Source organism: Chelonia mydas, chromosome 7 (genome assembly GCF_015237465.2).
Source record: "Chelonia mydas isolate rCheMyd1 chromosome 7, rCheMyd1.pri.v2, whole genome shotgun sequence".
Taxonomy (NCBI): Eukaryota; Metazoa; Chordata; order Testudines; family Cheloniidae; genus Chelonia; species Chelonia mydas.
In genome coordinates this window covers 35,596,604-35,610,310 of record NC_057853.1, presented here as the reverse complement: position 1 = coordinate 35,610,310, position 13,707 = coordinate 35,596,604, and the positions used below count along the sequence as shown (strand labels likewise).

At 39.1% G+C, this 13,707-nt stretch overlaps 1 protein-coding gene across 8 annotated transcripts in view; it reads right to left on the bottom strand.

The window, feature by feature from the left end:
* The window catches only part of IQSEC1 (IQ motif and Sec7 domain ArfGEF 1), a 692,283-nt gene that overhangs the window by 488,126 nt on the left and 190,450 nt on the right, over positions 1 to 13,707 (bottom strand). For all 8 annotated transcript variants that reach the window (XM_043550598.1, XM_037903964.2, XM_037903972.2 and 5 more), the window contains exon 2: positions 4,985 to 5,014. In XM_043550598.1, the coding sequence (XP_043406533.1) occupies positions 4,985 to 5,014 (30 nt within the window). The remainder of the gene's footprint in view (positions 1 to 4,984; positions 5,015 to 13,707) is intronic.

Below are 13,707 nucleotides of genomic sequence, written 5' to 3'. Positions count from 1 at the left end.
ATAAACAAGACACTGGCAGCCAATAGTTTTGGTGGATTTAAGTGTCTCATCTAGATTTAGACTGAGCCGGGTTGGAGAATAGTAGTTAAATGCCAGAAGCTTCCAGCATCTTGTTTATAGTACATCTCCAAGGGTGGTGGGAATTTTAGAAGAAAATTTAGAGGATCCTTTTTATTTGCCTTTTGTTTTTGTTTGTTTGTTTTTTGAGGTTGCAGAATTCACATTTTCAAGCTTTTCTCCACAATCATGGTAGCTAGAAACCTGTTACTTTTAAAGCTGAGATTCTGATGTATTCACATGACTCCAGGAGCTGGGTCCTTAACAAAAACACCACATACCATGAGACTTTTCTCCTCCCACCCTCTATCTGTTCTGTCCTATTTTGACTGTAAGCAGTTTGGGACACAGACCAGCTCTCACTAGGTGTTTGTACAACTACTAGTAAAAAGGGGTCCCAATCTCAGCTCGGCCTCCAGGAAAGACCATAATACAAATAATAAACATATGTAAGTTAGACACAGACTACTGTATCGTAAGTACTCATTTCCTTCCCAAAAAGGAAATAATCTATTCTTTGAGTCCAAATCTTACCAAGCATTTGAATTTCATAACACTGCATTTAAGTCAACTATTCCATTAATATTATTATTTTATTTGTTAACAAAATGGAGAAAGTTCCTGATACTATTGCAAAAATACAGCCATTTGTAGCTTTGTTGTAACTGTCCAGAATCCTTTCTTAGCCCATTTATACATAAGGGGAAGGAAAATTCTGTACTGGTAAACAAGAAAGAACCTGCTAGTATTAAATTTTATATGGTAGATTAACAACACTGGTACTAATGTATTAAACTTGCACTTGAGCCAACTAAATTAATCCATCTTTCTGTTAATATAAGGAACTAAGAGTCACAGGAGTTAATTAGCCCACACTCCACTACGCCTCAGCTCTGACCTACGTTGAGCACATTTACAAGAGGGAGAGGAGCCCAGCTCCCCTACCACTCGCAATTTCCACGTCCATTTGCTGAGTCTGCAAACATAAGAGCTAATTATGGTACTGGTTGCTATAACTTGGACAATATTCCAAAAGGAAGTCAATTAAGACTCCTTCTGCATACATTAGGCCACTAAACAGCAGGGGATGCTAGTGCCTTTTGATGACCTAGGGGTAAGCAGCACCATGTCTCATTATCAATCCCATTAGTTATCCAATCCTACAAACATCTTATTTTTTTGACTTCTTTGCAAAAACAGTGCTTGTGAAATGGTACATTTATTAGTAGAAATTGCTGTTTTCTTTGTGTACTGTAGCTAGTAAGAGTTTGACATATGTGAATTCCAACCACTGCTCTCTTTCTTGTTTATCATCTATAAGTGTATCAAACAAACCCTGAATGAAATACCTTTGTAGTATCTGTTATCTGTCCAATAAATATTCACATTGAGCATTTTATTCCTGGATTGCCACCAGACTGCAGCATCTTGCCTCTCTACTCTACTTCATGGATTCTATTGAGAACAATTTGGCAGAAGAAACTGACAAACGCTATGGTCAGCACATTGATCTGTCCAGCATTTTTACATTCACTGATGTATTCATTTGTGTAGAGAAATGATGATTATTTCTTCTTGTCACAGAACTGAAGTGCTGCTCCCTGAACTGCCTTCATCGCCTCATTTGAGATGATTAAATTGCACCTTGAGCTGTGCACTATGAAAGAAGTAATAAAGAAGCAAAACAATACAAGCAACTTGACTACAAGGTCAAGATGTTACCTAAAGAGAAAAGTGGGTCTTTGTGGAAAACAAAGCAAAGCAAAAGTGGTAAGATCGGAAGGAAAAAAAGCATGAACACAGACAGGTAAAAGGATATAAAGCCATTTTGGACTAAATTCACCCACTCTCTGTAAATCTCAGCATAAGTGGACTGTGTAGGGTATAGAATATACCCCATAGGCTGAAATAGCAACTGCTGCCCCTTTGTCACTCCATGTGCTGGGATTTCTGGTTAGATTAGATTTATGTTAGCTCTGGCCTACTCCTAAATACACCCTTTGTGCTGGTTTATTTTAGATTGGTGTAATACGCTTTACTTGGGGCTACACCTTAAGATCACACTGAAACTGAAGCTAGTGCTAGTACTGAGAAGAATTTCATGCTGAAAGAACATTACACCTATCCTCTGGGAGGAATTCAAGGTGTTGGCGTTTGCCATTAAAGGACTAAATGGTTTGAGATCTGGTTACCTGAAATGATGCTTCTCTCTGCGCTGTACTGTCACAGCTTCGTTCTGTGAAGATGCTCAGTCTAGACAACCTCTTCGCTATAAGAAGCAGGAAGTTGCTGGCGGGGCATTCCCCAACTTTGCAACTCAGTCCCTTACTCCAGTCCATCAAAGTTTGGATTTATTAGTCTTCCAAGAGTGCTACAGATCCCATCTATTTTCCCAAGCATTAGAGGAAAAGATGTGCGGAGGGCTGAAGAGTTTGGGTTTATTTTATTATCCTTGTTATAGTTGCTGGTGATACTTACTGTCAAGTTCTTTTGGTTTTTGCACTATATAATTCTAATTTATGGGCTTCATACCCAGAGCATGGGGTGGGCCCAGACAAAGCATTTTATAAAGATAAATACATATTTATTTGAAGGTGGCATGGAGGCTAATTGAGCTCCCCACTGTAGAGGAATCTCTGCTCTATCTGCACCCTCTAGACTACAAAGGGGCATCATGGGACTCCCATGGTGTAGAAGAACTTCAGCAGGCCCTCTATGGGTAAACTGCACCTTTAGTAAACACATGCTTGAATGTAGAATAGGCTCTCCATAGTGATTTCATATGAAGATAGCAGATCATCCTTTTCCAGTCACCAAATGCAATAAGAAAATGGCTGCTAGCAGTTAAGTCAAAGAAGGGCAAATCAACAAAATCAAAATGCCAAAGAAGGAAATCATCATGGGCGAGAATCTTAGCTCAGTTACATCACGGTAAGTCTCAAGTAACTCTATTGACTTCAGCGGAGTGATTCTCAACCTATGAGATCAGAATATAACCCAATGTGATTTTAGCTATTTTGGGCTTTTCTTTTTAACTTGCTCCTTAAGCAGATCAATATTGAAATGAATAAGAAGAGATTATGGGTAAATGAACTTGCATATTATAAATAATTATTTATCAAAGTGGTCAAACTCCACTGCCTGGCCATTGGACTCAGTGCAATACAAAATTGTCTTACCAACAGATACTGTTGTGTACACAACCTATAATATCTTTGACAACTAAGGGAACCTATAGCAACTCCAGGAAGGAGTTTCAGTTGTGGGGGCCTTTCTACTGCCCCTTCCCAGCATAATAAATAAATAAACAGGCAAAATTCTATGTTCTCTTTTCAGTTTTCACTTAGTCCTTATTTCAGGCAAATTTAAAATGGATTTAAGTGTTTTATTCATTGGGACAAATTCAGTAGATAGCACGTTTATAGCATGTGTTTCCAAATCTTTACCAACAGTAACTATCTATTCCTTCTTTTATGAATGATCTGAATATAGCATACGAAGAATAGTTTCTTCTTCAACTCTAGAAATGTGAGGCCATGCTAATTACTAATTTAAGGCAGTTGTCTATCTGCGTATGTCTCCTTCACTACAATCCTAACTATTGGCCAATTATTCTAATTCTCCTATTGTATGCACAGAACACACTTTCCGCTTCTCCCACACTCTGTTCCACATGCAGGTCAGTTCCACATTGATTTGATATTTATTGGAAAGTGTCCTAATTAAGCAATCAGCTGAAAGGCACAGAAAGCTGGTGCGTGATTCTGAGCAGAGTTTTCACTCATGTTTTAGAAAATCCCTTGGTGTCTGATACACAAATATGAAACTGATTAATCTGCAGTTCAGTGAGTTTTTGCAGATATTCCGGACTGGAGCAGCCTAGAGTTGATTTTTTGATGGTAGTGATTTTCTGGTGGGAATAGCTTACAATGCCAGCAAATGGGGAAACATGGTAACCATGAATATAGCAAACTGCAGAACTTAGGTAGAGATTTTGTGGCTGCCATTCTCGATCTAGCAATCATGGACCCAAGCCTGCATTGCTTGCGCATCAGCACATTCGTTGTAGCTAAAAGGAGTATGAATGCAAGTGAAATGCAGAAACAGGCTCCAAGGGTGCAGTTTTTAAAGTTCTGACTGATTTTAAATGCCCATTAAGAGTTCCACAGTTCACAGCTATGACAAAGAAGAGAAATATATTTTCAGTGTGTGAGGCAAATCCAAGACAATAACGATAAAATATGTTAAATGCATTAAAGGTCTGATGCCCTAACCATCAAAATCTTCCAATGGCATCAGGATCTCCGTGAAATCAAACTAGTTTAAAGAAAATCTAAGGAGTTTCTCTCCTTTGTTACGTAAAAGAAACAGGATTGTACAAAGACAACCAAACATGAGAGTAGAGAGACATTTTGTATTGACATGGAATTTGACAGTGGTTACGCCCTAGAACTAAGAGTTGGTGCACTCCTTTGCTAGAGTAGTGGCCAACATGCTACACGGTAAGAAGAAACACTAGAAATGACAATGAAATTATGTTGCCTGGCTGTCCCAGTCTTGGTTTTGCTAAGGTACAGAAAATCCTCTTGTACACAAATCTGAACTAAACCTTCTTGCAGTCTGTTGCAGCTAGACAACAAAGCCAGCAAACATTGTGTTTGTCTGTTTGTTGGTCCTAATTGAAACACAGTGACTATAGCATGCTTTTTTATTTTTGTGTAAAATAGGACCAATTTTAAAATAAAAGTTAAAAAAGATTGTAAAACATTCTCTCTTTTGTTTTGTGCTTTTAAATCAAGCCTTTTTAATGCAAAACACAGTTTACTTGCAGCATTCAGCCAGAAATCAAAGCACATTGTTTCATTAAAATAGCCAGCTCTGTAGGGACTGTGTGACAGAAGGAAGAAATGACAATGTAAACACGTACCTGACGCTTCTTGAGCTTTCACCTTCAGACCTGCAAAGTAACAAAAAGTAGTATTAAGAACACCACCACTTCAGCTCTTTGCATTCATAAAATAAACAGACCCTCATTTATGTTTTGCAAATGCCAGAAATACTTACTCATTTTTAATGCTTTCTCTCTTTAAGTTTCATTTTATATCTCCAGTGCTTTTATACTTTCACTACCAATTAGCAATTAAAAAAATTGGTTCTACTTAAAGTAACAAGAAATCAGTTAGGAGAAATTAAAAAGAAGATAACAGTTAACAAGTCAATAATGAGGACACTTAAATGTTAGCTGTCACACTCTTGAACTTTCATAAAGACCTTTTGTAAATATGCACTATCACAGATTTATGTTCCACATTTGTAAAGTAAAAATGTCAGCCTCTGACATCCCATATTAGCAGCAGATTAGCTTTTACATTCTTTAGTCTTTTTTCAGTCTTCAGTATTAAAAGGTCATGGACAAATACATTTAGGAATCTAATCCCCAGACTTCTCAAATATTGCTATGCTTCCCAAAGAGCTATGGACTGCAAATACAATCAACCTAAAATATGATTTTTTGAAAATGTATATATTTCTTAAATTGTGAGAAAGTGAAGGAAATATGCTCTTTTGCAGTTATTTAAAGGCTACCATCATATTTTCTCTTCCAAATGAAGAGTAATTTTATGAATCCACAATGATGCAAAACCTACTTTTCCCTCTCATGTTTGCTATTTTTAAATGTGGAGATTGAATAGGATATCATTCAAACTGACAAACTTCACTTCCCTGAAGAAAAATAGAACTGGATATAGTTTTAATATTTCATGAGTGAGTGCAGAATCCAGAGCAGAATATATAAAATTATTTGTCTGATTCTGTCAAAAAATGCATTTGGTCTTAGCACTACAGAAGACCTAAAATATTTACCTCTGTATCCTTGTGAGGTAATGATGACAAACTTACATTTTGATTAATTAATTTGTAGTAGGGCTGTCAAACGATTAAAAAAGTAATTACAATTAATCGCACTGTTAAACAACAATAGAATACTATTTATTTAATTTTTGGATGTTTTCCACATTTTCAAATATATTGATTTCAATTATAATCACAGAATACAAAGTGTACAATACTCACTTTATATTTATTTTTTATTACAAATATTTACACGGTAAAAAACAAAAGAAAGAGTATTCTTCAATTCACCTAATACATGTACTGTAGTACAATCTCTTTATCATGAAAGCTGAACTTACAAATGTAGAATTTTGTACAAAAAATAACTGCATTAAAAAATAAAACAATATAAAACTTTAGAGCCTACAAGTTCACTCAGTCCTATTTCTTGTTCAGCCAATTGCTCAGACAAAAAAGTTTGTTTATATTTAAGGGAGATAATGCTGCCCGCTTTTTGTTCACAAAGTAACCTGAAAGTGAGAACAGGCGTCCACATGGCACTGTTGTAGCTGGTGTCGCAAGATATTTACATGCCAGGTGCACTAAATATTCATATGTCCCTTCATGCTTCAACAACCATTCCAGAGGACTTGCGTCCATGCTGATGATGGGTTCTACTCAATAACAATCCAAAGCAGTGCAGACTGACGCATGTTCATTTTCATCATCTAAGTCAAATACCACCAGCAGAAGGTTGATTTTCTTTTTTGGTGGTTCGGGTTCTTTTGGTGTTGCTCTTTTAAGACTTCTGAAAGCATGCTCCATACCTCGTCCCTCTCAGATTTTGGAAGGCACTTCAGATTCTTAAACCTTGGGTCGAGAGCTGTAGCTATCTTTAGAAATCTCACATTGGTACCTTCTTTGAGTTTTGTCAGATCTGCAGTGAAAGTGTTCTTAAAATGAACAACGTGCTGGGTCATCATCCGAGACTACTATAACATGAAATATATGGCAGAATGGGGGTAAAATAGAGCCGGAGACATACAATTCTCCCCCAGAGAAGGAGTTCAGTCACAAATTTAATTAACACATTATTTTTTTAACGAGCATCATCAACATAGAAGCATGTGCTCTGGAATGGTGGCCAAAACATGAAGGGGCATACAAATGTTTAGCATATCTGGCATGTAGATACCTTGCAATGCCGGCTACAAAAGTCCCATGCGAATGCCTGTTCTCACTTTCTGGTGACATTGTAAATAACAAGAGGACAGCATTATCTCCTGTAAATGTAAACAAACTTGTATGTCTGAGCGATTGGCTGAATGAGAAGTAGTACTGAATGGACTTGTAGGCTCTAAAGATTTGCATTGTTTTGTTTTTGAGAGCGGTTATGTAACAAAAAAAATCTACATTTCTAAGTTGCACTTTCACGATAAAGAGATTGCACTACAGTACTTGCATGAGATGAACTGAAAGTTACTGTTTCTTTTGTTTTTTTACAGTGCAAATATTTGTAATCAAAATAATAATATAAAGTGAGCAGTATACAATTTGTATTCTGTGTTGTAATTGAAATCAATGTATTTGAAAATGTAGAAAACCATGCAAAAATATTCAATAAATTTCAATTGGTATTCTATTAACAGTGTGATTAAAACTGTGATTAATCATGATTAATTTTTTTAATCGTGATTCATTTTTTTTAGTTAATCGCATCAGTTAACTGCGATTAATCGACAGCCCTAATCTGTAGCTGATTTTTTTTTTTCTGTAGCCAAAACGAAGGAACAAAAACCATATGCCACATCCTTTGTAAGAACCCAAATAAAATGCATGAAAGGAAACTATGACAGCTGTAACCAACCTCTACAGCTTAATTGTTTTGGAATCTTTATTTAGGCCTTTCAATTACCTATAGTAAGAGCTGTGCTGGGGATTGCACAAATGAACTATCATTGTGCCAACTTCCCATAAGCATATTAATGCAGTTCTGCACAAAAAGAGGATGTTAACTACAGAATACAGAATGAATTTTGGTTACTGCAAGTAAATCTAACAATGTCATCACCGAATTCTAGATCAAAGTCCCATGTGAAGTAGATATAACTATCATTGTGACGTTGTGCCCCATCTCAAAAAAGATGTATAGGAATTGGAAAAGGTTTGGAAAAGGGCAATAAAAATGATTAGGGGTATGGAACAGCTGCCATACGAGGAGAGATTAATAAGACTGGGACTTTTCAGCTTGGAAAAGACACGTCTAAGGGGGATATGAGAGAAGTCTATAAAATCATGCCTGCTGTGGAGAAAGTAAATAAGGAAGTGTTATTTATTCCTTTTCATAACACAAAAACTAGGGGTTGCCAAATGAAATTAATAGGCAGCAGGTTTAAACCAAACAAAAAGAAGTATTTTTACACAACTCACAGTCAACCTGTGGAACTCCTTGCCAAAGGATGTTATGAAGGCCAAGACTATAACAGGGTTCAAAAAAGAACTAGATAAGTTCATGGAGGATAGGTCCATCAATGGCTATTAGCCACAATGGACAGTGATGGTGTCCCTAGGCTCTGTTTGCCAGAAGCTGGGAATGGGCAACAGGGATCACTTGATGATTACCTGTTCTGTTCATTCCCTCTGGGGCACCTGGCATTGGCCACTGTCAGAAGACAGGATACTGGGCTAGATGGACCTTTGGTCAGTTCCAGAATGGCCGTTCTTATGTTCTTATGAGTAATGAATTACTGAGGAGTACATATTCTAATTATTACATGATTATAGGCAGAGTTGGTAGTAGAGCCTATAGTCCAGTTTATGTGACACATTCCATTATAAGACCCTGTTTTCAGTTGTTTATAAGTTTTACCAAACGTTAACTGTTCAAACTGAAATTTTCCATGTTGGGTTTCTGCCTAAGGCTAAATTGCTTTTGGAAAGTTTCAGCTAATATGGTTCAGTTGTTTCTGAATACAAAATTAGTCGAAATAACCTGTTTTCCCCAAGTTAAAAAAATTCTCACAACCATTTAGTTGAGAAGCTCTAGTGACTTCAAATGTTAGAACAAGGGCTTTAAATTTGTAAGGAGGATTGCTGTGCTGTCAGGGATATCCCTTGTGCCATCCCTGTGAAAATTATGTCCAAATTTGGCCAAGTTATGAGGCTTTCAAATCTCAGTTGGCACACTTTCAGTAGAGACTTCTTAGACTTTGGCAGCTAAATTCTCTGAAGAGCTGCCCTGTGCATGCTTCAGGCTGGGGCTGCAGGAGAGGCAGAGGGAAAGGGGACAGAAGCCATGGTGTTCAGGGGGTGGAGAGCCACAAAAAGGCAGGAGGCAGAGCATAGGGGCGCAGGCACAGGGAGGAGGAGAGAGGGTGGGGTCAGAGTGGGGGCCCAGAGGCAGAAGGGGTCTGTAGCAAGTAGAGCACACTCCTCTCCAGAATCTGGAATTGAATCCAGGAGTCCTGCATTTCTACATTTCTCTGCTGTCAGCAAATAGTTGTGAAACCCACTTTTAAACAGTGCATCTCATCCTCATCTTGAGCCTGGTCCACAGAAGATAACAGCCTTCTACTGCTACTAGTTATGCTATTAGCTCAAGGATTAGAGGTCTGTGCTATTGATCAAAAGGTCAAAACTCTGATGATGATCCAGGTTTGGGAGTGGGAGGGGTAAGGAATGGGTTGTCAATATGGTTAAAAAAATCAGAATTTCTGGTTCAGTTTTCTTTTTTCTTTTTAAACACACTTGGGAAATTGCACCCCAAATTTTATGTTAAAGGAATGTTAAGGTTGCAAATTCAAGAACTGATGTTAGGAAATTCCAGACTTAAGGTTGCCTGTGCAACTTTCCAGGGAAGGATGTTGGTTATCAAAAACTAATACATATTATAACACAAAATATTTCATGCCTCCTGTAAGCATGTGACCTTTTGGATGAAAAGAGGAATGGACTGTATCTAAAACCTGGTTAGAAAAATACATAATCTCCAAGGAGAATACGAAACATTATCCTAGAAGTGAGGGAAAGCTTTGGCTAAGAAAAAGCCAAGAGATTTTTACCACATTGGGAAACAAGTAGCTTTCAAGATTCTGTAACTAAAGTTTAGCACCTTATTGTCAGGATCTTTTTGTCAGGTGTTGAAGGTCTTTTTGCCTTCTGTTTTCTCTATTATAACTTCCAATAAATGTCACTTTGGCTTTATCTGAGCTGAACCAGATCTAGATGCTCTCTTTTGGGCAGGCAGTGGCTGAGACTCTAAAGAACAGTATTGCTGTCTTTTTACATAGTCTCTTGGCACAAAAGGGATTTGCCAGAAAATGCAAACTGGTCATTGAGAGGGCTGTGATTAGTGCTCTGAATACAGACCAAGAAGTGATCTCCAGATATGGAATAGCTGTAAAAAGAGCAAAGATAGCTGAGTGTATTGACAGGCAGCGTCACACACTTTTCAATGCAAAATTACATAAATTAATGCTCTGGAGAATATTGCTGCCTTAAGCAAAGTAAGGAATGCTACTGCCAGAAATATAAATGTAGTAAAATCCAAACCACGTAATATAATTAAACTATTCCAGGGAGATGTAAATAACTCACAAAACTTGTAAACGGGTACAGTTACCTTCCTGGAAAGTCTGGATAAAATTTCATTGCAATCATCTCCTTTTAAAGATTACTGAAAATATTTCTGGGTGTCCTCATTCTCCAATTAACAAGAGGATGCTATGCTTAGTGGTATCTTTCAGCACTAAAAGGTGGTAGTTTACTGTAGTATTTGGTGTCAGTCACAAGCATAACATCATCTCTTATAAAAGGCATTAGTGAAGAACAATCCTGACCTTTGTAAATGCCTGAGTTCTAAAGTGTCAGTGATATTATGTAGTCTTATTTACGGCATATAAAGTTAATCCTACTGTATACAAAGATAAATTATTTTTTTCACAGAAGGAACATGGAGGGTAGAACAACCCTACATATCTACAAATCAATGGCAGTCAGTTAAATGAATACTGAATTGACCCTTGCCATAGATCAGTTCACATTAATGAAGATGGTATCTGCTTAGCATACATTTATTTGTAACTGAAACATACATTAAATGTTTCAAGTACAAATGAAAACACATAGTGAAGGCTTTAGAATGATTGCACAAAGTAAATTCTCTCCTGAAGGGTCTTCTGTATATACTTAAAAAGAGAATGGAAAGACTGATCCCTGCAAACTACCCCCACCCCACAAAGTGAGTGGCTACCAAAGCCATTTCTGTGCCAGGCCCATTTGAACCCCAAGATGTTAGCACTGCACTCAGTGCTATATGTGGAATGTCATTGACACTTTTTTGATTGGACATAGGGCAACAATTTTCAAGATTATTGGAATCCAGTGTAGGCTTTTTGAGAATTGTCTGGACTATCCAGAGAGTCAGAGACATGAGTAAGTGTACTGCACTGCAGGGGGCAGGTGTGGGGCTGCACACTACCATACCTCTTTCTGTCTTAAAGAAACCCATGGCTGACTGTGCTCAGTTCCAGTGCAATTAACCTGACACCTGTGATCCAGGTTGGAGAATCCAAATGCCTATAATTCCACTGTGCATTAGTGAGCTTGCAAAGCAGGCAGGTGGAGCTAAAAGACCTGGTTTGGAGAGAGAGGCTATATCCTAATGATATTTATCACCAGCAACGCGCACCTTAACATTTAACCCTAATCTGACAAATCTCTTTCACACATACCCAACATAACTCCTTAAAACATACAGACTCCCAGCTGACAAGATTTTTTTTAGGAAAAAAAAGAAATATTTTAGCATTTCAAAAGGTATCAGTACAAGCCTACATTTTCAAACACAACTAGTGATTTTCAAAAGGCGGATGCTCCGCTGATCTGACAAGTAGCCCCCTTTGAGTGTCTCTGAGGTTGGACACCCAAAAATTGAGTCACCCTAAAATCACTGTTGAAAATGTAGACCACCCACCGTGCCTTCAAAGCCAGGCTTTCTTAGTTACCATGAGATGCTTACCATGAATGACAGAATGAAACGTTCTCTCTCAATCTGTGTATATATATATATCATGTGAAGTGTAGGTCTGTTCGCAGTTGTGGAAGGGCTTTGAAAGAATATGGCTGAGTTGGAAAAACTGGACCTGAAAGGTAACTGATAAGATAGAAGGAAGAAGAGGCCCCAGTTATGAGGGATAGTAAATAAGAAAGGATTGTGCATGTTGGACCAGTAATTAACTCAAACCGGCCAAAATCTGGTTTCAGCTAAGTTAGCATCAGGAAATAACACCACCTGTTTATTAAAGGGTATAAAAGGGTAAACTCTTGGAAGGGTTATTGCTAATACCTGCCTGACGAAGTTGGAGCCGACTAATATGGGTATGTCTACACTACGAAATTAGGTCGAATTTACAGAAGTCGGTTTTTTAGAAATCGGTTTTACATATTCGAGTGTGTGTGTCCCCACAGAAAATGCTCTAAGTGCATTAAGTGCATTAACTCGGCAGACTGCTTCCACAGTACCGAGGCAAGCGTCGACTTCCGGAGTGTTGCACTGTGGGTAGCTATCCCACAGTTCCCGCAGTCTCCACTGCCCATTGGAATTCTGGGTTGAGATCCCAATGCCTGATGGGGCTAAAACATTGTTGCGGGTGGTTCTGGGTACATATCGTCAGGCCCCCGTTCCCTCCCTCCCTCCGTGAAAGCAGCAGCAGACAATTGTTTTGCACCTTTTTTCTTGAGTTACCTGTGCAGATGCCATACCACGGCAAGCATTGAGCCCGCTCAGGTAACCGTCACCGTATGTCTCCTGGGTGCTGGCAGACGTGGTACTGCATTGCTACACAGCAGCAGCAACCCATTGCCTTGTGGCAGCAGATGGTACAATAGCACTGGTAGCCGTCATCGTCATGTCCGAGGTGCTCCTGGCCACGTCGGCCAGGAGCGCCTGGGCAGACATGGGCGCAGGGACTAAATTTGGAGTGACTTGACTAGGTCATTCTCTTTAGTCCTGCAGTCAGTCCTATTGAACCATCTTATGGTGAGCAGGCAGGCGATACAGATTGCTAGCAGTCCTATTGTACCATCTTCTGCCGGGCAGGCAAGAGATGAGGATGGCTAGCAGTCCTATTGTACCATCTTCTGCCGAGCAGCCATGAGATGTGGATGGCTTCCAGTCCTTCTGCACCGTCTGCTGCCAGCCAAAGATGTAAAAGATGGAGTGGATCAAAACAAGAAATAGACCAGATTTGTTTTGTACTCATTTGCTTTCCCCCCCGTCCCCCGTCTAGGGGACTCCTTCCTCTAGGTCACACTGCAGTCACTCACAGAGAAGGTGCAGCGAGGTAAATCTAGCTATGTATCAATCAGAGGCCAGACCAACCTGCTTGTTCCAATAAGAACAATTACTTAGGTGCACCATTTCTTTTTGGAACCCTCCGTGAAGTCCTGCCTGAAATACTCCTTGATGTAAAGCCACCCCCTTTGTTGATTTTAATTCCCTGTAAGCCAATCCTGTAAGCCATGTCGTCAGTCGCCCCTCCCTCTGTCAGAGCAACGGCAGACAATCGTTCTGCGCCTTTTTTCTGTGCAGACGCCATACCAAGGCAAGCATGGAGGCCACTCAGCTCACTTTGGCAATTAGGAGCACATTAAACACCACACGCATTATCCAGCAGTATATGCAGCACCAGAACCTGGCAGAGCGATACCAGGCGAGGAAGCGACGTCAGCGCGGTCACGTGAGTGATCAGGACATGGACACAGATTTCTCTGAAAGCATGGGCCCTGCCAATGCATGCATCATGGTGCTAATGG